Source organism: Staurois parvus, unplaced genomic scaffold (assembly GCF_062004578.1).
Source record: "Staurois parvus isolate SC_StPar_1 unplaced genomic scaffold, SC_StPar_1.0 ptg001702l, whole genome shotgun sequence".
NCBI classification, from domain to species: domain Eukaryota; kingdom Metazoa; phylum Chordata; class Amphibia; order Anura; family Ranidae; genus Staurois; species Staurois parvus.
Genome location: NW_028319498.1, coordinates 218,110 through 244,753, shown reverse-complemented (window position 1 = coordinate 244,753; position 26,644 = coordinate 218,110). Strand labels below are relative to the sequence as shown.

At 52.1% G+C, this 26,644-nt stretch overlaps 1 protein-coding gene across 1 annotated transcript in view; it reads left to right on the top strand.

Moving 5' to 3' along the window:
- LOC149434698 (uncharacterized) overlaps window positions 1–26,644 on the top strand; it is a 226,566-nt gene that overhangs the window by 38,857 nt on the left and 161,065 nt on the right. The window contains exons 15-17 of the mRNA XM_089663502.1: window positions 493–630; window positions 1,252–1,453; window positions 4,829–4,956. Coding sequence (XP_089519628.1) covers window positions 493–630; window positions 1,252–1,453; window positions 4,829–4,956 — 468 coding nt within the window. The remainder of the gene's footprint in view (window positions 1–492; window positions 631–1,251; window positions 1,454–4,828; window positions 4,957–26,644) is intronic.

Sequence of the window (26,644 nt, the reverse complement as noted above, 5' to 3'; positions counted from 1 at the left end):
CCTTTGCTAAGAGGTAATGGGTTGAATGATGTGGCCTTATATCCAGGCCTGAAGGGGGCATCCGTAAATGGTGAAGGAGGGAACAGTCTGGTCCCAGGAACTAATCACAGCCTACATTTGGAGACAATCAGAGCCTGAGGTTTCCTGAGCATCCCATCATCACAACTTTTTCTACTTTTAAACTTTCAGCTACTGTTTCCTTTAACTGCTTAAAGCTATGTCCATCCAAACTACCCTGTCTACATGGTGACAACACTTCTGCCAGATTTTATTGCAGACCAATTAGACTTGTCACCCTGTTGAAGGAAGTTGAAAAAATAAAGGATCTACTGCAGGAAAAACAGATGGTAATACAATATTACAAGTGGGACTCAGAAAAACTGCTGGTGACAGACTTCATCATACATTTCATTTTTCAAATTTAACCCAAACTTACCCTTCAACGTACCTGTAAATGGAAATGTGATACGGATGCTGATTTTTTTTATACAGGTCATGCAGAGATACCAGGCAGTGTGCAAATTGTTCGCTCATCCTCGAGGGATGCTATGGACATCACCTTCCAAAGTTTTAAGACTCCATCTGGACCCATAGTGGCTTATGCCATCATCATGACAACTGATTTACATGGTAAGAAAAGCCAAAATGGTACCATTTTATAAGGCCACATACAGGAACAGGGGATGCCCAAAAAAATTTGATAAGGTATTGCAAGTCTAGTTGGATAACGGAGCAAATTTCAGAAACGTATTCGAACTAGTGACATAACTGTGAAATTGAGAATAATTTAAAATAATTATTCTTGATTTTTTGAAGGATAATTTTTTATGAGTTTAATGTGCTTTAACTGTAGTTGATATGTGATATTAGCCACACAGAGAGTGCATTGGATTCAATGAGATCAACTCATAGATCTGCCTAGAAGGATTGGTAAAGCACAACCGTCGTCATGCAGAGCAAAAAGCAGATTCAGGATATGTAATGAGATAACGTGGCTTCCTTTATGTATACCTATAATTACAAGTTCTGCCTAGAAACTTAAAACGTGTATCCTGAGAACAATATTTAAACAAAACAGAGTCTTTTCAAAGTTTTAGGCAATTTCTCTGGAAAATAAAAAATTAAAAGGAAAATAATGATTTAGTTCAAGAAAAAAAAGAAAAAGCCTAAAGCTGAATCTGTCCAATATAGAAAACATCATTGTCATTAGTCATTAGGCTGTCTTAATGGTCATTTTTTTGTAACTTGCAGGCAACACGCTAACTAAAGGGTCTTTATCAAAGACATATAATGATTTCAAGAATGGTCTGACCAGGACTTATGTGACTTCTGTCATTGAGCCGCAGAAAATCCAGAATGCTGACCAATTGAATCAGATAAACATCCATGTGGGAGATGGTAGTTCTTCAAGGGGATACGTCAATGGACCTTTGGACCCTGCAAAACACTACAGGTGATTTAGTTACTTCCAGATACATCCAACAGGACACACCTTGTATTTAAAATAAAGAATCACATTCTTTAGAAGATAGACTAAATTTCTGTTTAAAAGAATGTGGGGGATTTAAGAAATTCCAAATACAGATCTCTATTTAACCACTTGCCCTCCTGAGGATTTACCCCCCTTAATGACCAGGCCTCTTTTTGCTACTCGGCGCTGCACTAATTCAACTGATAATTGGTCATGCAATGCTGTACCCAAACAAAATTTACGTCCTTTTTTTCACACAAATAGAGCTTTCTTTTGGTGGTATTTGATCACCTGTGCGCTTTTTATTTTTCACGCTATAAACAAAAAAAGACCAAAAATTTTGAAGAAAAACGATATTTTTTACTTTCATCTATAAAAAATATATAGTAAACTCAAAGGTAGGTATAAATTTAGGCCAAAATGTATTCTGCTCCATGTTTTTGGTAAAAAAAATCCCAATAAGTGTATATTGATTGCTTTGTGTGGAAGTTATAGCGTCTACAAACTATGGTATAGATACTGCAATTTACGCCATTTTTTTGCTATACAGTGCTGCGCTAGTTTAACGGACAATTGCGCGGTCATGCAATATGGTACATAAATGAAATTTACATCCTTTTTTTCCCACAAATTGAGCTTTCTTTTGGTGGTATTTGATTGCCTGTGCATTTTTTATTTTTTGCGCTATAAAAAAAAAAGCTGACAATTTTGAGGAAAAATAACAATATTTTGGACTTTTTGCTATAAAACATGTCCAGTAAAAAAAAATGTAAAAATCAAATTTAGTCATAAATTTCTGCCAAAATGCATTCTGCGACATGTCTTTGCTACAAAAAACCCAATACGTGTAAATTAATTGGTTTATGTGAAAGTTATCATGTTTACAAATGGCGGGAAAGATACTGGGATTTTACATTTTTATTTATACAAATAATGGCAGAGATCAGCTACTTATGGCGGCGATCAGTGACTTATGGCGGCGATCAGCGACTTATGGCGGGACTGCGGCGGACATTCTGACATTCGCACCTCGCGCGCGCCCCCTACCTGTTTTAAAAACACATGTTTTAAAACGTGGTTTTGCCCAGCCATGCCGCCCTGCAGTAGTATTTCTACAGTGGCTGGGCAGCATGTGGTTAATACTTACTAGTGATGGGCAAAATGGTCCGCGGTGAATCCTACACCCACAGTTGATCCAGAGGAAGGCAAAAAACCCAGCAAAGCACGATCCAATTTGCTCCTGCTGGGAAACAATTCCTTCCTGATCCCCCGAGAGGCAATCGGATATTCCCTGGATCAACTTTACCTATAAATGTTATATCCAGTTATATTCTGTGTATCCAAGAAAGGATCCGGGCCTTTTTTAACTGCTTCCTGACTGCCCTATAGCAGAAGTACTGCTACAGGGTGGCAGGAATGTGCAAAATCACGGATGTATTCGTGATTTTGTATTTCCAGGTAGTGGGAGCACGCGCTCCCTACCGTGCCGCTATTGGCTCCTTGGCATGTCAATCACTGGGTCCCGCCCACCGATTCTCGTCCAGGACTCGGTGATTGTCAGCGGATTGTCTCCCCTGTCAGCAGGAACAGGCTGCTTTGTATTGCTCTGCACAGCATGTCTCCCTAGTAAAACATACACAGCACACAGAAAGAATAATTTCACTTCCTCTAATCTTTCCTCATAGCTGATCTCCTCCATGCCTTTTATCAGTTTGGTTGCCCTTCTCTGTACTTTCTCCAGTTCCCCAATGTTCTTTTTGTGAATTGGTGACAAAAATTTAACTGCATATTCCAGATGAGGTGTTACTAATGATTTGTACCCGGGGGGGGGGGGGGGGGGAATGATATCTCTCTCTCTGGAGTCTATACCTCTTTTAATACAAGAGAGGATTTTGCTTTCTTTAGAAACCGCAGCTTGCCATTGCATGCCATTATTAAGCTTGTGATCTACCTGAACCCACAGATCCTTCTCCACCATTGACCCCCCCAGTTGTACCCCCCTAGTATGTATGGTGCATGCATATTCTTAGCCCCCATGTGCAGAACCTTACATTTATCAACATTAAACCTCATTTGCCACATAGTTGCCCAATTAAACAGTGCATTGAGGTCGGCTTGTAAGTTGGAGACATCCTGTAATGACGTGATTCCCCGGCACAGCTTGGTGTCATCTGCAAAGACTGAAAAGGTATTTTTAATCTCACACTCTATATTGTTTATAAATGTAATAAAAAGTAAGGGCCGGTCCCAACACTGAACCTTGCTGTACCCCACTGATGACCCCAGACCATTCAGAGTATGAATCATTAACCACTACTCTCTGAATACCATCTTTTAGCCAGTTTTCTACCCATTTACATATGGATTTTTCCAAGCCTGTAGACTTTACCTTACACATTAGCCGTGTGTGGGGAACTGTGTCAAACGCGTTTGCAAAATCCAAGTATACCACGTCCACCACCACCCCTCTGTCCAAGTATACCACGTCCACCGGCATACCTCTGTCCCAGTATAACACGTCCACCGCCACCCCTCTGTCCAAGTATACCACGTACACCGCCACCCCTCTGTCCAATTATACCACGTCCACAGCCACCCCTCTGTCCAAGTATACCACATCCACCGCCACCCCTCTGTCCAAGTATACCACGTCCACCGCCATCCCTCTGTCCAAGTATACCATGTCTACTGCCATCCCTCTGTCCAAGTATACCATGTCCACCGCCACCCCTCTGTCCAAGTATACCACGTTCACTGCCACCCCTCTGTCCAAGTATACCATGTCCACCACCACCCCTCTGTCCAAGTATACCACGTCCACCACCACCCCTCTGTCCAAGTATACCACGTCCACCACCACCCCTCTGTCCAAGGTTTTGCTCACCTCCTCATAAAAAGAAATCAGATTTGTTTGACAACTTCTGTCTTTCATGAATCCATGCTGTCTGTTGCTTAAAATAATTTTTTCCAGCAAGAACTCATCTATGTGGTCTTTTAAACTCTCCAGTATCTTCCCAACTATAGAAGTTACACTAACAGGACTATAATTACTTGGTAAAGATTTTGACCCCTTTTTAAATATAGACACCTCATTGGCCTTACGCCAAGGTAAGCAATATGGCTAGGGTTGGCTTTGATCAACAACAAATCCATTGATTTCATTGTCAGCACTGGTAAGGTGATCACATGGCTTTCCCAAAAAAACAAGCCCATGTTTTTTGGTATTGCTCCAAGCAGTCTGCATGGTGAAACATAATGTTAATGTCGATGAAGTATCAGTGAACTTGATACATTTGCTGCAAAATCATTCCTCCCAAATAATATAATGCATGTTGATCTCGATCTCTTGACTTTCAGGGTCTACATAGTTGGATTTACTGCGATAAACTTTGATTCAGCCACAAACACTATCAATGAAGATCAGTCAACAGCATCTGTTACCAGTTTCTCTGGTTCTGCTTCAACTACTTCTACTTTTAGAACAGGTATATACATATTATAATGAATTTACAGTTAACATTTTGAATATTTTCTATTTATGCTATATGGCCTTTCGTTTATCACTTATATCCTAAAAAATATCTGCTGTCTCTCATCACCCAGTCTACCAGTTTCTACCCGTCATAACTCTTTTCCTGCTCCGGCTCCTTGTTTTAAAAGTACCCTAATTCCATCGATCTTCTGGCCAGTTGTCAGGTCCGGAGCGGGGGAATGGACAGGCAGGCCTTATGGTAAGGTCACGCACCGACTGACGACAGCCACCACCCACAGATCGGAGTCCCTCAGGGCGCGGAGTCTAAGCCCCTGATGGTGGGGATGGACTTGATGCAGCCTGAGACCAGGTCGCGACCCCTGAGTAACCCCAGCTGCGGTAACGGCTGCCGCCAATGGCGTATAGCTAGTGCGAGCCAGATGGGAAGACGTATAGCGTGGTCGGACAGGCCGGGTCTATAACAGCAGAATAAACAGTACAAGACGATAGGCAAGAATACTCAGGTCACGGGCCTGGGTTCAGCAACGGGAGGTCAGGTAATGGGATAAGGCAGAGAAATGTCTTGTCAAAGCCGGGTCGGTTTCCAGTAGAGCAACGAGAGCTGAACAAGAGCTTGCGGCAATGAAACATACAGGACACGAATGCAAAGAGCAGCTGCAGACAGCAGGCTTAAATATGATCAGGCACACCCTACTGGAGGAGGAGCCGCAGAGGCCTGAAAGCATAAAGGCTCCCACCTTGCTTTGCAGAAACCTAAGATGGATGCCAGCACATGGAGCAGCAAGCTCTGAGGAAAGGTAGGAACTTGACAGCAGTCCAGTGATGGTTTGGATCCTTCCTTCTCCTATCTGGCCATGGAGATGGACTGTCCATACTGAAGTATTGATTGACTGATTGAGTAATGTGTGAGCTCTGTTCCATTTTGCCGCACCTTGAGCTTGGACTGTTGCAATGATGAACCCCCCCCCCCAGGAGGGTGGACCCATGGCAGACTTGGAAAGGGGATGAATGATGTGGTCTTTCATCAAGGCCTGAAGTAGGTTTCAGAAAATGGTGAAGGATGACATAGTCTGTACCCAGGGACTAATTACATTTGGAGACAGGTGTCAGAGAAGTCATAGCCAACGGTTATCTGAGCATCCCATTAGAGATGAGCGAATCGAAGTATCCGAAGTGGAATTCGAGTCGAATATCGGAAAAATTTTGATTCGTGCCGAATCCGAAAAATAGCCTAATTCGGACGCGCGAATCGAAATTTTTCAGAAAATGGCGGCTGACATGTGCGGCGACGGAGCGGGGATGTCTGGGAAGGCGCGCAGACAAGGCGCGCTGACCCATAATGCATTCCTCAACTACATGTGATCGCATCAGCCTATCAGCAGCCAGCCAGCCAGCACTGTGTAATGGTCGAGCTATAAATAGCGGCCATTTTGGAATTCTTCATTTGCCTGCAGTTATTGAACAGAGGCAGACCGCTCTGTACTAGGGACAGGGACAGAGTTAGGGCCACAGAAACGATAATTGGGGACAGAGAAAAGTTACTTAGGGACAGAGAACCATTACTCAGGGACACAGACTTGTTAATGAGGGCCACAGAATCGTTATTTAGGGACAAAGAAACGCTAGTTAGGGCCACAGAATTCATAATCAGGGACAGACAGAATTGTTACTCAGTGCCAGAGAATTGTTACTTAGGGCCACAGAAACGTTATTAGGGCCACAGAATTGTTACTCAGGGACAGACAGAATTGTTACTGAGTGCCAGAGAATTGTTACTCAGGGACAGACAGAATTGTTACTGAGTGCCAGAGAATTGTTACTTAGGGCCACAGAAACTTTAATTAGGGCCACAGAATTTTTACTCAGGGACAGACAGAATTGTTACTCAGTGCCAGAGAATTGTTACTCAGGGACAGACAGAATTGTTACTGAGTGCCAGAGAATTGTTACTTAGGGCCACAGAAACTTTACTTAGGGCCACAGAATTTTTACTCAGGGACAGACAGAATTGTTACTGAGTGCCAGAGAATTGTTACTCAGGGACAGACAGAATTGTTACTGAGTGCCAGAGAATTGTTACTTAGGGCCACAGAAACTTTACTTAGGGCCACAGAATTGTTACTCGCACAGACACAGAATTGTTACTCGCACAGACACAGAATTGTTACTGAAGGCCACAGAACTGTTACTTAGGGCCACAGAATTGTTACTCGCACAGACACAGAATTGTTACTCGCACAGACACAGAACTGTTACTGAGGGCCACAGAACTGTTACTTAGGGCCACAGAATTGTTACTCGCACAGACACAGAATTGTTACTCAGGGCCACAGAACTGTTACTTAGGGACAAAGAAACGCTAGTTAGGGCCACAGAATTCATACTCAGGGACAGACAGAATTGTTACGGAGTGCCAGAGAATTGTTACTCTGGGCCACAGAAACTTTACTTAGGGCCACAGAATTTTTACTCAGGGACAGACAGAATTGTTACTGAGTGCCAGAGAATTGTTACTCAGGGACAGACAGAATTGTTACGGAGTGCCAGAGAATTGTTACTCAGGGCCCCAGAAACTTTACTTAGGGCCACAAAATTTTTACTCAGGGACAGACAGAATTGTTACTGAGTGCCAGAGAATTGTTACTCAGGGACAGACAGAATTGTTACTGAGTGCCAGAGAATTGTTACTTAGGGCCACAGAAACTTTACTTAGGGCCACAGAATTGTTACTCGCACAGACACAGAATTGTTACTCGCACAGACACAGAATTGTTACTGAGGGCCACAGAACTGTTACTTGGGGCCACAGAAACGTTAATCAGGGACACAGAATTGTTACCGAGGGCCACAGAACTGTTACTTAGGGCCACAGAATTGTTACTCGCACAGACACAGAATTGTTACTCAGGGACACAGAATTGTTACTCAGGGACACATAATCGTTTAATTAAAGAGTATGTCAGACAACATGCAGAGGAGTGGCAGAGGAGGCAATGTTTTAGGAGCGAGCAGACGTGGCAGCAGAGGAAGGGGTCGAGGCAGCACTATTCGCAGCCAGAGGCCAGTGCTCCCGGTGTCATCCAGCGGTCGTGTCTCCACCGACAACCCTGCCGTCGTCGATTGGTTGGCTCGGTCGTCTTCCTCTTCCCAGGTCACCTCTGACACCTACAGCCAACGGTCGGTGGGTACGTCAGACACAACCGTTAGTTGGCATGGCCCGGGACCAAGCCCACTGAAATCACGTGTCCTCTACCTGCCCCTGTCCTTTGGTGTTCCCTCACCAAGCGAAGTATCGCATGCTGTGGGCTCAGCCCCACTGTACAGTGAGGAAGAGCTAACAGAGGGCGGTCAGGAACGGGGGGAGACATCCGCCTTTTCAGCAGCCAGGCGAAGAAGTAGTGGCGAGGAGAGTGGCTCGGTAGCCGGTCTAGAGACAGGTCTGTCTCCTGACCCAGACGCAGCCGAGGGGGCTAGTAGTGAGGCGGAGACCCTACTTGATGATGAGGAGGTTGATCGCACTTGGCAGCCTCGTCGTCATCAGGCAATTTCTTCCGCATCATCAGGAGAAGAGGGTGGCAGCTTGGCAGCGAGCAAAACAGTCGGTGGGTTGCCCAGGAGACAGCAGCAGGGTCGCAGCAGTGTCAGTGGAGCCAAACGTCCACGGAGTAGAGCACCAGCTCCACTGCAGCCTACCACCACGGCCATTAGTGGTGCCGGTGTGCACGGAGGAAGCAGCAGTCAGCCAGTGAGGAGTATCGGGGGCAAAGTTTCCTACTCGGCGGTGTGGCAATTTTTCGTCAAGCCGCCCGAGGAAGTAAACGTAGCCGTATGTCGACTATGTGGCCAGAAAGTCAAGCGTGGCCAGGTGGCCCATGTTGGGACTACAGCGTTGCGGCAGCATATGCAGCGTCGCCATTTGGTGGCCTGGGAAAACCGTGATAAAGATACGGCGGTTCTGCCCGCCCCAGCCCCCGCTCCATCACCCGCTCCGTTACTTGCTCCGTCACCCGACGTCAATCGCCCTCCATCAGCCAGTCAAGGCTCCAACACCTCTGCTGAGGGGAGTTGTCGCTCGTTGGCATCTTCCGCTCGTTCAGATGCTCCTTCTCCTGCTACTCCTCTTCACGGATTCCGTCAGCAGTCTTTCTTGGAATCCGTTTCCAAGAGACAACAGTTTGCGAGCACGCACCCGACGGTGCAAAAGCTGAACGTCCTCCTGTCCAAGTTGCTGGTGCTGCAGTCCCTCCCTTTCCAAGTGGTGGACTCAGCACCTTTCAGAGAAATGATGGCTTGTGCCGCGCCGCGGTGGAGAGTGCCAAGCCGTCATTTCTTCGCCAAAAAGGCAGTGCCAGCCCTGCATTCACATGTAGAAGACATGGTGGGCCAGTCTTTGAGCATGTCGGTCTCTGCCAAAGTGCACGGCAGCGCCGACGTGTGGAGCTGTAACTATGGTCAGGGACAGTACATGTCATTTACGGCCCACTGGGTGAACGTGGTGCCGTCACAGCCGCACCAGCAACTTGGACAGGTCACGCCGCTTTTGCCTCCACGTTTGCACGTCCTTGGTCCGGCAAAGATGTCCGCCTCTACCACCTCTTCTTCCGCCGTGTCCTCAGCCGCCACCCCCGTGCCAAGTCCCATTACCCGACCGGCATATCACATGTGCAGGGCGCAACGGTGTCACGCTGTTCTGCACCTGGTATGCCTTGGCGAACGTAGTCACACAGGGGAGGAACTTCTGAGTGTAATGAACAGAGAAATCGACAGATGGCTGTCTCCGCGCAAACTGAAAATCGGAACCATGTTGACCGACAACGGAAAGAACATGGTGTCTGCTCTGCGTCAAGGAAGGTTGTGCCATGCGCCATGCATGGCTCACGTGTTCAATCTGGTTGTCAAGCGGTTCTTAAAATCCACCATCCCACTGCAAGACATCCTTAAAATGTCACGTAAACTTTGCATGCATTTCAGCCATTCCTACACCGCAAAGCACACCCTCCTTGAGCTGCAGCGGCAGAACGGAATTCCACAGCATCGCCTGATCTGCGACGTTGCAACAAGGTGGAATTCAACCCTACACATGTTAGACCGCCTTTACGAACAGCGAAAGGCCATCACCGATTTCCTGATGTTACAAGCGGATAAAGGTACTCCCCTGTGTAACTTCGATGTCAGCCATTGGCAGCTCATGCGTGACACCTGCCGCTTGCTCAGGCCCTTTGAGGAGGCCACGCTATTCGTGAGTCGGCAGGACTATGGGATGAACGACGTCATTCCTCTGTTGCACGTCCTTGAACAAATGCTGTTAACAATGGCTGGTCAGGGTGCGGTAGACGTGGCGCACAGATCTCAACGCCACATGACCCCTGTGGGGGCAGGACAGGAAGAAGAGGAGGAGGTAGAGGAGGACATTTGTGCTCAGGAATTATTGAGTGAAATGGGTGGTTTTTCCACTCAGCGGACAGGAGTGGAGGAGCAGGAGCATCTGGTAGAGGAGGAGGAGGAGGAGACAGAGGACCCAGACGCACCGTGGCAGTATGCTGTGGAGATGGAGGCAGGGAGTCCCTCGCATTCCTTGGCACAAATGGCCCATAGCATGCTCGGTTGCTTGCGTAGCGACAGCCGAATAATAACCATCAGACAGAGGGATGACTTTTGGCTGTCCACCTTGTTGGACCCTCGCTACCGTTCCAAAATGGTGGCCTTTTTCACACCTGCTGAGAGGGAGGCCAAAATAACGTACTATAAAAACCACCTATGTAGTCAGTTGGTCTCTGCCTTTGTGCGCCAACGTCCATCCTCAGACACTGTGGGCCCTGTGCGCTCGCGTTCCGCTGCCATGGCAGCAGGGGAGGGGTGGGGTGGTAGGAGCAGTGGCAGCTCCACCAGCAGCAGCTGCCTCAGTCTGCAGTCGATGATGAGTAGCTTTCTTCACCAGCGCAGTGAGGAAACTACTAACCAGCCGCAGCAGCAGCAGCAGCATCAGGTGGACCTGGAGCAGGACCTCAAACAACAGGCTTGGGCCTACTTGGACAGCACCCTGCCAACCGAGGTAGACAATCCCCTTGACTACTGGGCAACGAAACTTGACCTTTGGCCCCAACTAGCTGAATTTGCCCTTGAAAGGCTGTCATGCCCGGCCAGTAGCGTGGCATCGGAGCGCGTGTTTAGTGCGGCAGGAGGTATTGTAACTCCGCGGAGGACACGACTGTCCACCCAAAGTGTGGAGAGACTCACGTTTGTGAAAATGAATCAGGCGTGCATTAGTCTGGATTTCAAACCACCAGTTCCTGACACAACTGACTAAATCCGCCATGAATCATGCCTCAAACATGTGCCACTTTGAGGTCTCCTCACACACTGCTGGTGTGTAGAATTTTTTGACATAGGGTGCTGGCAGATTACGGGCCTCCCATAGCTGCTGCCAGGCCCCTAATCTGCCATAGGCCCCTATATACCGCCTCCTCATGCTGCTGCCAGGTGCAGAGTCTGTCATGGGTCCCTGTACGGCCTCCCATTGCTCCTGTCTCCATCGCCACACTCTGCCATGTGCCACTTTCAGGTCTCCTCACACACTGCTGGTGTGTAGAATTTTTTGACATAGGGTGCTGGCAGATTACGGGCCTCCCATTGCTGCTGCCAGGCCCCTAATCTGCCATGGGCCCCTATATACCGCCTCCTCATGCTGCTGCCAGGTCCAGAGTCTGTCATGGGTCCCTGTACGGCCTCCCATTGCTGCTGTCTCCATCGCCACACTCTGCCATGTGCCACTTTCAGGTCTCCTCACACACTGCTGGTGTGTAGAATTTTTTGACATAGGGTGCTGGCAGATTATGGGCCTCCCATAGCTGCTGCCAGGCCCCTAATCTGCCATAGGCCCCTATATACCGCCTCCTCATGCTGCTGCCAGGTCCAGAGTCTGTCATGGGTCCCTGTACGGCCTCCCATTGCTGCTGTCTCCATCGCCACACTCTGCCATGTGCCACTTTCAGGTCTCCTCACACTGCTGGTGTGTTGAATTTTTTGACATAGGGTGCTGGCAGATTATGGGCCTCCTATAGCTGCTGCCAGGCCCCTAATCTGCCATAGGCCCCTATATACCGCTTCCTCATGCTGCTGCCAGGTCCAGAGTCTGTCATGGGTCCCTGTACGGCCTCCCATTGCTGCTGTCTCCATCGCCACACTCTGCCATGTGCCACTTTCAGGTCTCCTCACACACTGCTGGTGTGTAGAATTTTTTGACATAGGGTGCTGGCAGATTATGGGCCTCCCATAGCTGCTGCCAGGCCCCTAATCTGCCATAGGCCCCTATATACCGCCTCCTCATGCTGCTGCCAGGTCCAGAGTCTGTCATGGGTCCCTGTACGGCCTCCCATTGCTGCTGTCTCCATCGCCACACTCTGCCATGTGCCACTTTCAGGTCTCCTCACACACTGCTGGTGTGTAGAATTTTTTGACATAGGGTGCTGGCAGATTACGGGCCTCCCATAGCTGCTGCCAGGCCCCTAATCTGCCATAGGCCCCTATATACCGCCTCCTCATGCTGCTGCCAGGTGCAGAGTCTGTCATGGGTCCCTGTACGGCCTCCCATTGCTCCTGTCTCCATCGCCACACTCTGCCATGTGCCACTTTCAGGTCTCCTCACACACTGCTGGTGTGTAGAATTTTTTGACATAGGGTGCTGGCAGATTACGGGCCTCCCATTGCTGCTGCCAGGCCCCTAATCTGCCATGGGCCCCTATATACCGCCTCCTCATGCTGCTGCCAGGTCCAGAGTCTGTCATGGGTCCCTGTACGGCCTCCCATTGCTGCTGTCTCCATCGCCACACTCTGCCATGTGCCACTTTCAGGTCTCCTCACACACTGCTGGTGTGTAGAATTTTTTGACATAGGGTGCTGGCAGATTATGGGCCTCCCATAGCTGCTGCCAGGCCCCTAATCTGCCATAGGCCCCTATATACCGCCTCCTCATGCTGCTGCCAGGTCCAGAGTCTGTCATGGGTCCCTGTACGGCCTCCCATTGCTGCTGTCTCCATCGCCACACTCTGCCATGTGCCACTTTCAGGTCTCCTCACACTGCTGGTGTGTTGAATTTTTTGACATAGGGTGCTGGCAGATTATGGGCCTCCTATAGCTGCTGCCAGGCCCCTAATCTGCCATAGGCCCCTATATACCGCCTCCTCATGCTGCTGCCAGGTCCAGAGTCTGTCATGGGTCCCTGTACGGCCTCCCATTGCTCCTGTCTCCATCGCCACACTCTGCCATGTGCCACTTTCAGGTCTCCTCACACACTGCTGGTGTGTAGAATTTTTTGACATAGGGTGCTGGCAGATTATGGGCCTCCCATAGCTGCTGCCAGGCCCCTAATCTGCCATAGGCCCCTATATACCGCTTCCTCATGCTGCTGCCAGGTCCAGAGTCTCTCATGGGTCCCTGTACGGCCTCCCATTGCTGCTGTCTCCATCGCCACACTCTGCCATGTGCCACTTTCAGGTCTCCTCACACACTGCTGGTGTGTAGAATTTTTTGACATAGGGTGCTGGCAGATTATGGGCCTCCCATAGCTGCTGCCAGGCCCCTAATCTGCCATAGGCCCCTATATACCGCTTCCTCATGCTGCTGTCAGGTCCAGAGTCTGTCATGGGTCCCTGTACGGCCTCCCATTGCTGCTGTCTCCATCGCCACACTCTGCCATGTGCCACTTTCAGGTCTCCTCACACTGCTGGTGTGTTGAATTTTTTGACATAGAGTGCTGGCAGATTATGGGCCTCCTATAGCTGCTGCCAGGCCCCTAATCTGCCATAGGCTCCTATATACCGCTTCCTCATGCTGCTGCCAGGTCCAGAGTCTCTCATGGGTCCCTGTACGGCCTCCCATTGCTGCTGTCTCCATCGCCACACTCTGCCATGTGCCACTTTCAGGTCTCCTCACACACTGCTGGTGTGTAGAATTTTTTGACATAGGGTGCTGGCAGATTATGGGCCTCCCATTGCTGCTGCCAGGCCCCTAATCTGCCATAGGCCCCTATATACCGCTTCCTCATGCTGCTGCCAGGTCCAGAGTCTCTCATGGGTCCCTGTACGGCCTCCCATTGCTGCTGTCTCCATCGCCACACTCTGCCATGTGCCACTTTCAGGTCTCCTCACACACTGCTGGTGTGTAGAATTTTTTGACATAGGGTGCTGGCAGATTATGGGCCTCCCATAGCTGCTGCCAGGCCCCTAATCTGCCATAGGCCCCTATATACCGCTTCCTCATGCTGCTGTCAGGTCCAGAGTCTGTCATGGGTCCCTGTACGGCCTCCCATTGCTGCTGTCTCCATCGCCACACTCTGCCATGTGCCACTTTCAGGTCTCCTCACACTGCTGGTGTGTTGAATTTTTTGACATAGAGTGCTGGCAGATTATGGGCCTCCTATAGCTGCTGCCAGGCCCCTAATCTGCCATAGGCTCCTATATACCGCTTCCTCATGCTGCTGCCAGGTCCAGAGTCTCTCATGGGTCCCTGTACGGCCTCCCATTGCTGCTGTCTCCATCGCCACACTCTGCCATGTGCCACTTTCAGGTCTCCTCACACACTGCTGGTGTGTAGAATTTTTTGACATAGGGTGCTGGCAGATTATGGGCCTCCCATTGCTGCTGCCAGGCCCCTAATCTGCCATAGGCCCCTATATACCGCTTCCTCATGCTGCTGCCAGGTCCAGAGTCTCTCATGGGTCCCTGTACGGCCTCCCATTGCTGCTGTCTCCATCGCCACACTCTGCCATGTGCCACTTTCAGGTCTCCTCACACACTGCTGGTGTGTAGAATTTTTTGACATAGGGTGCTGGCAGATTATGGGCCTCCCATAGCTGCTGCCAGGCCCCTAATCTGCCATAGGCCCCTATATACCGCTTCCTCATGCTGCTGCCAGGTCCAGAGTCTCTCATGGGTCCCTGTACGGCCTCCCATTGCTGCTGTCTCCATCGCCACACTCTGCCATGTGCCACTTTCAGGTCTCCTCACACACTGCTGGTGTGTAGAATTTTTTGACATAGGGTGCTGGCAGATTATGGGCCTCCCATAGCTGCTGCCAGGCCCCTAATCTGCCATAGGCCCCTATATACCGCTTCCTCATGCTGCTGCCAGGTCCAGAGTCTCTCATGGGTCCCTGTACGGCCTCCCATTGCTGCTGTCTCCATCGCCACAATCTGCCATGTGCCACTTTCAGGTCTCCTCACACACTGCTGGTGTGTAGAATTTTTTGACATAGGGTGCTGGCAGATTATGGGCCTCCCATAGCTGCTGCCAGGCCCCTAATCTGCCATAGGCCCCTATATACCGCCTCCTCATGCTGCTGCCAGGTCCAGAGTCTGTCATGGGTCCCTGTACGGCCTCCCATTGCTGCTGTCTCCATTGCCACACTCTGCCATGTGCCACTTTCAGGTCTCCTCACACACTGCTGGTGTGTAGAATTTTTTGACATAGGGTGCTGGCAGATTACGGGCCTCCCATAGCTGCTGCCAGGCCCCTAATCTGCCATAGGCCCCTATATACCGCCTCCTCATGCTGCTGCCAGGTCCAGAGTCTGTCATGGGTCCCTGTACGGCCTCCCATTGCTGCTGTCTCCATTGCCACACTCTGCCATGTGCCACTTTCAGGTCTCCTCACACACTGCTGGTGTGTAGAATTTTTTGACATAGGGTGCTGGCAGATTACGGGCCTCCCATAGCTGCTGCCAGGCCCCTAATCTGCCATAGGCCCCTATATACCGCCTCCTCATGCTGCTGCCAGGTCCAGAGTCTGTCATGGGTCCCTGTACGGCCTCCCATTGCTGCTGTCTCCATCGCCACACTCTGCCATGTGCCACTTTCAGGTCTCCTCACACACTGCTGGTGTGTAGAATTTTTTGACATAGGGTGCTGGCAGATTATGGGCCTCCCATTGCTGCTGCCAGGCCCCTAATCTGCCATAGGCCCCTATATACCGCTTCCTCATGCTGCTGCCAGGTCCAGAGTCTCTCATGGGTCCCTGTACGGCCTCCCATTGCTGCTGTCTCCATCACCACACTCTGCCATGTGCCACTTTCAGGTCTCCTCACACACTGCTGGTGTGTTCAGTTTTTTGACATAGGGTGCTGGCAGATTACGGGTCTCCCATAGCTGCTGCCAGGCCCCTAATCTGCCATAGGCCCCTATATACCGCCTCCTCATGCTGCTGCCAGGTCCAGAGTCTGTCATGGGTCCCTGTACGGCCTCCCATTGCTGCTGTCTCCATCGCCACACTCTGCCATGTGCCATTTTCAGGTCTCCTCACACACTGCTGGTGTGTAGAATTTTTTGACATAGGGTGCTGGCAGATTATGGGCCTCCCATTGCTGCTGCCAGGCCCCTAATCTGCCATAGGCCCCTATATACCGCTTCCTCATGCTGCTGCCAGGTCCAGAGTCTCTCATGGGTCCCTGTACGGCCTCCCATTGCTGCTGTCTCCATCACCACACTCTGCCATGTGCCACTTTCAGGTCTCCTAACACACTGCTGGTGTGTTCAGTTTTTTGACATAGGGTGCTGGCAGATTACGGGCCTCCCATAGCTGCTGCCAGGCCCCTAATCTGCCATAGGCCCCTATATACCGCCTCCTCATGCTGCTGCCAGGTCCAGAGTCTGTCATGGGTCCCTGTACGGCCTCCCATTGCTCCTGTCTCCATCGCCACACTCTGCCATGTGCCACTTTCAGGTCTCCTCACACACTGCTGGTGTGTAGAATTTTTTGACATAGGGTGCTGGCAGATTATGGGCCTCCCATAGCTGCTGCCAGGCCCCTAATCTGCCATAGGCCCCTATATACCGCTTCCTCATGCTGCTGCCAGGTCCAGAGTCTCTCATGGGTCCCTGTACGGCCTCCCATTGCTGCTGTCTCCATCGCCACACTCTGCCATGTGCCACTTTCAGGTCTCCTCACACACTGCTGGTGTGTAGAATTTTTTGACATAGGGTGCTGGCAGATTATGGGCCTCCTATAGCTGCTGCCAGGCCCCTAATCTGCCATAGGCCCCTATATACCGCTTCCTCATGCTGCTGCCAGGTCCAGAGTCTCTCATGGGTCCCTGTACGGCCTCCCATTGCTGCTGTCTCCATCGCCACACTCTGCCATGTGCCACTTTCAGGTCTCCTCACACACTGCTGGTGTGTAGAATTTTTTGACATAGGGTGCTGGCAGATTATGGGCCTCCCATAGCTGCTGCCAGGCCCCTAATCTGCCATAGGCCCCTATATACCGCTTCTTCATGCTGCTGCCAGGTCCAGAGTCTCTCATGGGTCCCTGTACGGCCTCCCATTGCTGCTGTCTCCATCGCCACACTCTGCCATGTGCCACTTTCAGGTCTCCTCACACACTGCTGGTGTGTAGAATTTTTTGACATAGGGTGCTGGCAGATTATGGGCCTCCCATTGCTGCTGCCAGGCCCCTAATCTGCCATAGGCCCCTATATACCGCTTCCTCATGCTGCTGCCAGGTCCAGAGTCTCTCATGGGTCCCTGTACGGCCTCCCATTGCTGCTGTCTCCATCGCCACACTCTGCCATGTGCCACTTTCAGGTCTCCTCACACACTGCTGGTGTGTAGAATTTTTTGACATAGGGTGCTGGCAGATTATGGGCCTCCCATAGCTGCTGCCAGGCCCCTAATCTGCCATAGGCCCCTATATACCGCCTCCTCATGCTGCTGCCAGGTCCAGAGTCTGTCATGGGTCCCTGTACGGCCTCCCATTGCTGCTGTCTCCATCGCCACACTCTGCCATGTGCCACTTTCAGGTCTCCTCACACACTGCTGGTGTGTAGAATTTTTTGACATAGGGTGCTGGCAGATTATGGGCCTCCCATAGCTGCTGCCAGGCCCCTAATCTGCCATAGGCCCCTATATACCGCCTCCTCATGCTGCTGCCAGGTCCAGAGTCTGTCATGGGTCCCTGTACGGCCTCCCATTGCTGCTGTCTCCATCGCCACACTCTGCCATGTGCCACTTTCAGGTCTCCTCACACTGCTGGTGTGTTGAATTTTTTGACATAGGGTGCTGGCAGATTATGGGCCTCCTATAGCTGCTGCCAGGCCCCTAATCTGCCATAGGCCCCTATATACCGCCTCCTCATGCTGCTGCCAGGTCCAGAGTCTGTCATGGGTCCCTGTACGGCCTCCCATTGCTCCTGTCTCCATCGCCACACTCTGCCATGTGCCACTTTCAGGTCTCCTCACACACTGCTGGTGTGTAGAATTTTTTGACATAGGGTGCTGGCAGATTATGGGCCTCCCATAGCTGCTGCCAGGCCCCTAATCTGCCATAGGCCCCTATATACCGCTTCCTCATGCTGCTGCCAGGTCCAGAGTCTCTCATGGGTCCCTGTACGGCCTCCCATTGCTGCTGTCTCCATCGCCACACTCTGCCATGTGCCACTTTCAGGTCTCCTCACACACTGCTGGTGTGTAGAATTTTTTGACATAGGGTGCTGGCAGATTATGGGCCTCCCATAGCTGCTGCCAGGCCCCTAATCTGCCATAGGCCCCTATATACCGCTTCCTCATGCTGCTGTCAGGTCCAGAGTCTGTCATGGGTCCCTGTACGGCCTCCCATTGCTGCTGTCTCCATCGCCACACTCTGCCATGTGCCACTTTCAGGTCTCCTCACACTGCTGGTGTGTTGAATTTTTTGACATAGAGTGCTGGCAGATTATGGGCCTCCTATAGCTGCTGCCAGGCCCCTAATCTGCCATAGGCTCCTATATACCGCTTCCTCATGCTGCTGCCAGGTCCAGAGTCTCTCATGGGTCCCTGTACGGCCTCCCATTGCTGCTGTCTCCATCGCCACACTCTGCCATGTGCCACTTTCAGGTCTCCTCACACACTGCTGGTGTGTAGAATTTTTTGACATAGGGTGCTGGCAGATTATGGGCCTCCCATTGCTGCTGCCAGGCCCCTAATCTGCCATAGGCCCCTATATACCGCTTCCTCATGCTGCTGCCAGGTCCAGAGTCTCTCATGGGTCCCTGTACGGCCTCCCATTGCTGCTGTCTCCATCGCCACACTCTGCCATGTGCCACTTTCAGGTCTCCTCACACACTGCTGGTGTGTAGAATTTTTTGACATAGGGTGCTGGCAGATTATGGGCCTCCCATAGCTGCTGCCAGGCCCCTAATCTGCCATAGGCCCCTATATACCGCTTCCTCATGCTGCTGCCAGGTCCAGAGTCTCTCATGGGTCCCTGTACGGCCTCCCATTGCTGCTGTCTCCATCGCCACACTCTGCCATGTGCCACTTTCAGGTCTCCTCACACACTGCTGGTGTGTAGAATTTTTTGACATAGGGTGCTGGCAGATTATGGGCCTCCCATAGCTGCTGCCAGGCCCCTAATCTGCCATAGGCCCCTATATACCGCTTCCTCATGCTGCTGCCAGGTCCAGAGTCTCTCATGGGTCCCTGTACGGCCTCCCATTGCTGCTGTCTCCATCGCCACAATCTGCCATGTGCCACTTTCAGGTCTCCTCACACACTGCTGGTGTGTAGAATTTTTTGACATAGGGTGCTGGCAGATTATGGGCCTCCCATAGCTGCTGCCAGGCCCCTAATCTGCCATAGGCCCCTATATACCGCCTCCTCATGCTGCTGCCAGGTCCAGAGTCTGTCATGGGTCCCTGTACGGCCTCCCATTGCTGCTGTCTCCATTGCCACACTCTGCCATGTGCCACTTTCAGGTCTCCTCACACACTGCTGGTGTGTAGAATTTTTTGACATAGGGTGCTGGCAGATTACGGGCCTCCCATAGCTGCTGCCAGGCCCCTAATCTGCCATAGGCCCCTATATACCGCCTCCTCATGCTGCTGCCAGGTCCAGAGTCTGTCATGGGTCCCTGTACGGCCTCCCATTGCTGCTGTCTCCATTGCCACACTCTGCCATGTGCCACTTTCAGGTCTCCTCACACACTGCTGGTGTGTAGAATTTTTTGACATAGGGTGCTGGCAGATTACGGGCCTCCCATAGCTGCTGCCAGGCCCCTAATCTGCCATAGGCCCCTATATACCGCCTCCTCATGCTGCTGCCAGGTCCAGAGTCTGTCATGGGTCCCTGTACGGCCTCCCATTGCTGCTGTCTCCATCGCCACACTCTGCCATGTGCCACTTTCAGGTCTCCTCACACACTGCTGGTGTGTAGAATTTTTTGACATAGGGTGCTGGCAGATTATGGGCCTCCCATTGCTGCTGCCAGGCCCCTAATCTGCCATAGGCCCCTATATACCGCTTCCTCATGCTGCTGCCAGGTCCAGAGTCTCTCATGGGTCCCTGTACGGCCTCCCATTGCTGCTGTCTCCATCACCACACTCTGCCATGTGCCACTTTCAGGTCTCCTCACACACTGCTGGTGTGTTCAGTTTTTTGACATAGGGTGCTGGCAGATTACGGGTCTCCCATAGCTGCTGCCAGGCCCCTAATCTGCCATAGGCCCCTATATACCGCCTCCTCATGCTGCTGCCAGGTCCAGAGTCTGTCATGGGTCCCTGTACGGCCTCCCATTGCTGCTGTCTCCATCGCCACACTCTGCCATGTGCCATTTTCAGGTCTCCTCACACACTGCTGGTGTGTAGAATTTTTTGACATAGGGTGCTGGCAGATTATGGGCCTCCCATTGCTGCTGCCAGGCCCCTAATCTGCCATAGGCCCCTATATACCGCTTCCTCATGCTGCTGCCAGGTCCAGAGTCTCTCATGGGTCCCTGTACGGCCTCCCATTGCTGCTGTCTCCATCACCACACTCTGCCATGTGCCACTTTCAGGTCTCCTAACACACTGCTGGTGTGTTCAGTTTTTTGACATAGGGTGCTGGCAGATTACGGGCCTCCCATAGCTGCTGCCAGGCCCCTAATCTGCCATAGGCCCCTATATACCGCCTCCTCATGCTGCTGCCAGGTCCAGAGTCTGTCATGGGTCCCTGTACGGCCTCCCATTGCTCCTGTCTCCATCGCCACACTCTGCCATGTGCCACTTTCAGGTCTCCTCACACACTGCTGGTGTGTAGAATTTTTTGACATAGGGTGCTGGCAGATTATGGGCCTCCCATAGCTGCTGCCAGGCCCCTAATCTGCCATAGGCCCCTATATACCGCTTCCTCATGCTGCTGCCAGGTCCAGAGTCTCTCATGGGTCCCTGTACGGCCTCCCATTGCTGCTGTCTCCATCGCCACACTCTGCCATGTGCCACTTTCAGGTCTCCTCACACACTGCTGGTGTGTAGAATTTTTTGACATAGGGTGCTGGCAGATTATGGGCCTCCTATAGCTGCTGCCAGGCCCCTAATCTGCCATAGGCCCCTATATACCGCTTCCTCATGCTGCTGCCAGGTCCAGAGTCTCTCATGGGTCCCTGTACGGCCTCCCATTGCTGCTGTCTCCATCGCCACACTCTGCCATGTGCCACTTTCAGGTCTCCTCACACACTGCTGGTGTGTAGAATTTTTTGACATAGGGTGCTGGCAGATTATGGGCCTCCCATAGCTGCTGCCAGGCCCCTAATCTGCCATAGGCCCCTATATACCGCTTCTTCATGCTGCTGCCAGGTCCAGAGTCTCTCATGGGTCCCTGTACGGCCTCCCATTGCTGCTGTCTCCATCGCCACACTCTGCCATGTGCCACTTTCAGGTCTCCTCACACACTGCTGGTGTGTAGAATTTTTTGACATAGGGTGCTGGCAGATTATGGGCCTCCCATTGCTGCTGCCAGGCCCCTAATCTGCCATAGGCCCCTATATACCGCTTCCTCATGCTGCTGCCAGGTCCAGAGTCTCTCATGGGTCCCTGTACGGCCTCCCATTGCTGCTGTCTCCATCGCCACACTCTGCCATGTGCCACTTTCAGGTCTCCTCACACACTGCTGGTGTGTAGAATTTTTTGACATAGGGTGCTGGCAGATTATGGGCCTCCCATAGCTGCTGCCAGGCCCCTAATCTGCCATAGGCCCCTATATACCGCCTCCTCATGCTGCTGCCAGGTCCAGAGTCTGTCATGGGTCCCTGTACGGCCTCCCATTGCTGCTGTCTCCATTGCCACACTCTGCCATGTGCCACTTTCAGGTCTCCTCACACACTGCTGGTGTGTAGAATTTTTTGACATAGGGTGCTGGCAGATTACGGGCCTCCCATAGCTGCTGCCAGGCCCCTAATCTGCCATAGGCCCCTATATACCGCCTCCTCATGCTGCTGCCAGGTCCAGAGTCTGTCATGGGTCCCTGTACGGCCTCCCATTGCTGCTGTCTCCATTGCCACACTCTGCCATGTGCCACTTTCAGGTCTCCTCACACACTGCTGGTGTGTAGAATTTTTTGACATAGGGTGCTGGCAGATTACGGGCCTCCCATAGCTGCTGCCAGGCCCCTAATCTGCCATAGGCCCCTATATACCGCCTCCTCATGCTGCTGCCAGGTCCAGAGTCTGTCATGGGTCCCTGTACGGCCTCCCATTGCTGCTGTCTCCATCGCCACACTCTGCCATGTGCCACTTTCAGGTCTCCTCACACACTGCTGGTGCGTAGAATTTTTTGACATAGGGTGCTGGCAGATTATGGGCCTCCCATTGCTGCTGCCAGGCCCCTAATCTGCCATAGGCCCCTATATACCGCTTCCTCATGCTGCTGCCAGGTCCAGAGTCTCTCATGGGTCCCTGTACGGCCTCCCATTGCTGCTGTCTCCATCACCACACTCTGCCATGTGCCACTTTCAGGTCTCCGCACACACTGCTGGTGTGTTCAGTTTTTTGACATAGGGTGCTGGCAGATTACGGGCCTCCCATAGCTGCTGCCAGGCCCCTAATCTGCCATAGGCCCCTATATACCGCCTCCTCATGCTGCTGCCAGGTCCAGAGTCTGTCATGGGTCCCTGTACGGCCTCCCATTGCTCCTGTCTCCATCGCCACACTCTGCCATGTGCCACTTTCAGGTCTCCTCACACACTGCTGGTGTGTAGAATTTTTTGACATAGGGTGCTGGCAGATTACGGGCCTCCCATTGCTGCTGCCAGGCCCCTAATCTGCCATGGGCCCCTATATACCGCCTCCTCATGCTGCTGCCAGGTCCAGAGTCTGTCATGGGTCCCTGTACGGCCTCCCATTGCTGCTGTCTCCATCGCCACACTCTGCCATGTGCCACTTTCAGGTCTCCTCACACACTGCTGGTGTGTAGAATTTTTTGACATAGGGTGCTGGCAGATTAAGGGCCTCCCATAGCTGCTGCCAGGCCCCTAATCTGCCATAGGCCCCTATATACCGCCTCCTCATGCTGCTGCCAGGTCCAGAGTCTGTCATGGGTCCCTGTACGGCCTCCCATTGCTGCTGTCTCCATCGCCACACTCTGCCATGTGCCACTTTCAGGTCTCCTCACACTGCTGGTGTGTAGAATTTTTTGACATAGGGTGCTGGCAGATTATGGGCCTCCTATAGCTGCTGCCAGGCCCCTAATCTGCCATAGGCCCCTATATACCGCCTCCTCATGCTGCTGCCAGGTCCAGAGTCTGTCATGGGTCCCTGTACGGCCTCCCATTGCTGCTGTCTCCATCGCCACACTCTGCCATGTGCCACTTTCAGGTCTCCTCACACTGCTGGTGTGTAGAATTTTTTGACATAGGGTGCTGGCAGATTATGGGCCTCCTATAGCTGCTGCCAGGCCCCTAATCTGCCATAGGCCCCTATATACCGCTTCCTCATGCTGCTGCCAGGTCCAGAGTCTCTCATGCCATGTGCCACTTTCAGGTCTCCTCACACTGCTGGTGTGTTGAATTTTTTGACATAGGGTGCTGGCAGATTATGGGCCTCCCATAGCTGCTGCCAGGCCCCTAATCTGCCATAGGCCCCTATATACCGCCTCCTCATGCTGCTGCCAGGTCCAGAGTCTGTCATGGGTCCCTGTACGGCCTCCCATTGCTGCTGTCTCCATCGCCACACTCTGCCATGTGCCACTTTCAGGTCTCCTCACACTGCTGGTGTGTAGAATTTTTTGACATAGGGTGCTGGCAGATTACGGGCCTCCCATTGCTGCTGCCAGGCCCCTAATCTGCCATGGGCCCCTATATACCGCCTCCTCATGCTGCTGTCAGGTCCAGAGTCTGTCATGGGTCCCTGTACGGCCTCCCATTGCTGCTGTCTCCATCGCCACACTCTGCCATGTGCCACTTTCAGGTCTCCTCACACTGCTGGTGTGTAGAATTTTTTGACATAGGGTGCTGGCAGATTACGGGCCTCCCATTGCTGCTGCCAGGCCCCTAATCTGCCATGGGCCCCTATATACCGCCTCCTCATGCTGCTGCCAGGTCCAGAGTCTGTCATGGGTCCCTGTACGGCCTCCCATTGCTGCTGTCTCCATCGCCACACTCTGCCATGTGCCACTTTCAGGTCTCCTCACACACTGCTGGTGTGTAGAATTTTTTGACATAGGGTGCTGGCAGATTACGGGCCTCCCATAGCTGCTGCCAGGCCCCTAATCTGCCATAGGCCCCTATATACCGCCTCCTCATGCTGCTGCCAGGTCCAGAGTCTCTCATGGGTCCCTGTACGGCCTCCCATTGCTGCTGTCTCCATCGCCACACTCTGCCATGTGCCACTTTCAGGTCTCCTCACACTGCTGGTGTGTAGAATTTTTTGACATAGGGTGCTGGCAGATTAAGGGCCTCCCATAGCTGCTGCCAGGCCCCTAATCTGCCATAGGCCCCTATATACCGCCTCCTCATGCTGCTGCCAGGTCCAGAGTCTGTCATGGGTCCCTGTACGGCCTCCCATTGCTGCTGTCTCCATCGCCACACTCTGCCATGTGCCACTTTCAGGTCTCCTCACACACTGCTGGTGTGTAGAATTTTTTGACATAGGGTGCTGGCAGATTACGGGCCTCCCATAGCTGCTGCCAGGCCCCTAATCTGCCATGGGCCCCTATACCGACTCCTCATGCTGTGACGTTGCAACAAGGTGGAATTCAACCCTACATATGTTAGACCGCCTTTACGAACAGCAAAAGGCCATCACAGATTTCCTGATGTTAAAAGCGGATAAAGGTATTCCCTGTGTAACTTAGATGTCAGCCATTGGCAGCTCATGCGTGACACCTGCGCTTGCTCAGGCCCTTTGAGGAGGCCACGCTATTCGTGAGTCGGCAGGACTATTGGATGAACGACGTCATTCCTCTGTTGCACGTCCTGGAACAAATGCTGTTAACAATGGCTGGTCAGGGTGCGGTAGACGTGGCGCACAGATCTCAACGCCACATGACCCCTGTGGGGGCAGGACAGGAAGAAGAGGAGGAGGTAGAGGAGGACATTGGTGCTCAGGAATTATTGAGTGAAATGGGTGGTTTTTCCACTCAGCGGACAGGAGTGGAGGAGCAGGAGCATCTGGTAGAGGAGGAGGAGGAGGAGGAGACAGAGGACCCAGACGCACCGTGGCAGTATGCTGTGGAGATGGAGGCAGGGAGTCCCTCGCATTCCTTGGCACAAATGGCCCATAGCATGCTCGGTTGCTTGCGTAGCGACAGCCGAATAATAACCATCAGACAGAGGGATGACTTTTGGCTGTCCACCTTGTTGGACCCTCGCTACCGTTCAAAAATGGTGGCCTTTTTCACACCTGCTGAGAGGGAGGCCAAAATAACGTACTATAAAAACCACCTATGTAGTCAGCTGGTCTCTGCCTGTCTGCGCCAACGTCCATCCTCAGACACTGTGGGCCCTGTGCGCTCGCGTTCCGCTGCCATGGCAGCAGGGGAGGGGTGGGGTGGTAGGAGCAGTGGCAGCTCCACCAGCAGCGGCTGCCTCAGTCTGCAGTCGATGATGAGTAGCTTTCTTCACCAGCGCAGTGAGGAAACTACTAACCAGCCGCAGCAGCAGCAGCAGCAGCAGCATCAGGTGGACCTGGAGCAGGACCTCAAACAACAGGCTTAGGCCTACTTGGACAGCACCCTGCCAACCGAGGTAGACAATCCCCTTGACTACTGGGCAACGAAACTTGACCTTTGGCCCCAACTAGCTGAATTTGCCCTTGAAAGGCTGTCATGCCCGGCCAGTAGCGTGGCATCGGAGCGCGTGTTTAGTGCGGCAGGAGGTATTGTAACTCCGCGGAGGACACGACTGTCCACCCAAAGTGTGGAGAGACTGACGTTTGTGAAAATGAATCAGGCGTGGATTAGTCTGGATTTCAAACCACCAGTTCCTGACACAACTGACTAAATCCGCCATGAATCATGCCCCAAACATGTGCCACTTTCAGGTCTCCTCACACTGCTGGTGTGTTCCATTTTTTGTCATAGGGTGCTGGCAGATTACGGGCCTCCCATAGCTGCTGCCAGGCCCCTAATCTGCCATGGGCCCCTATACCGCCTCCTCATGCTGCTGCCAAGTCCAGAGTCTCTCATGGGTCCCTGTACGGCCTCCCATTGCTGCTGTCTCCATCGCCACACTCTGCCATGTGCCACTTTCAGGTCTCACACACTGCTGGTGTGTAGAATTTTTTGACATAGGGTGCTGGCAGATTACGGGCCTCCCATAGCTGCTGCCAGGCCCCTAATCTGCCATAGGCCCCTATATACCGCCTCCTCATGCTGCTGCCAGGTCCAGAGTGTGTCATGGGTCCCTGTACGGCCTCCCATTGCTGCTGTCTCCATCGCCACACTCTGCCATGTGCCACTTTCAGGTCTC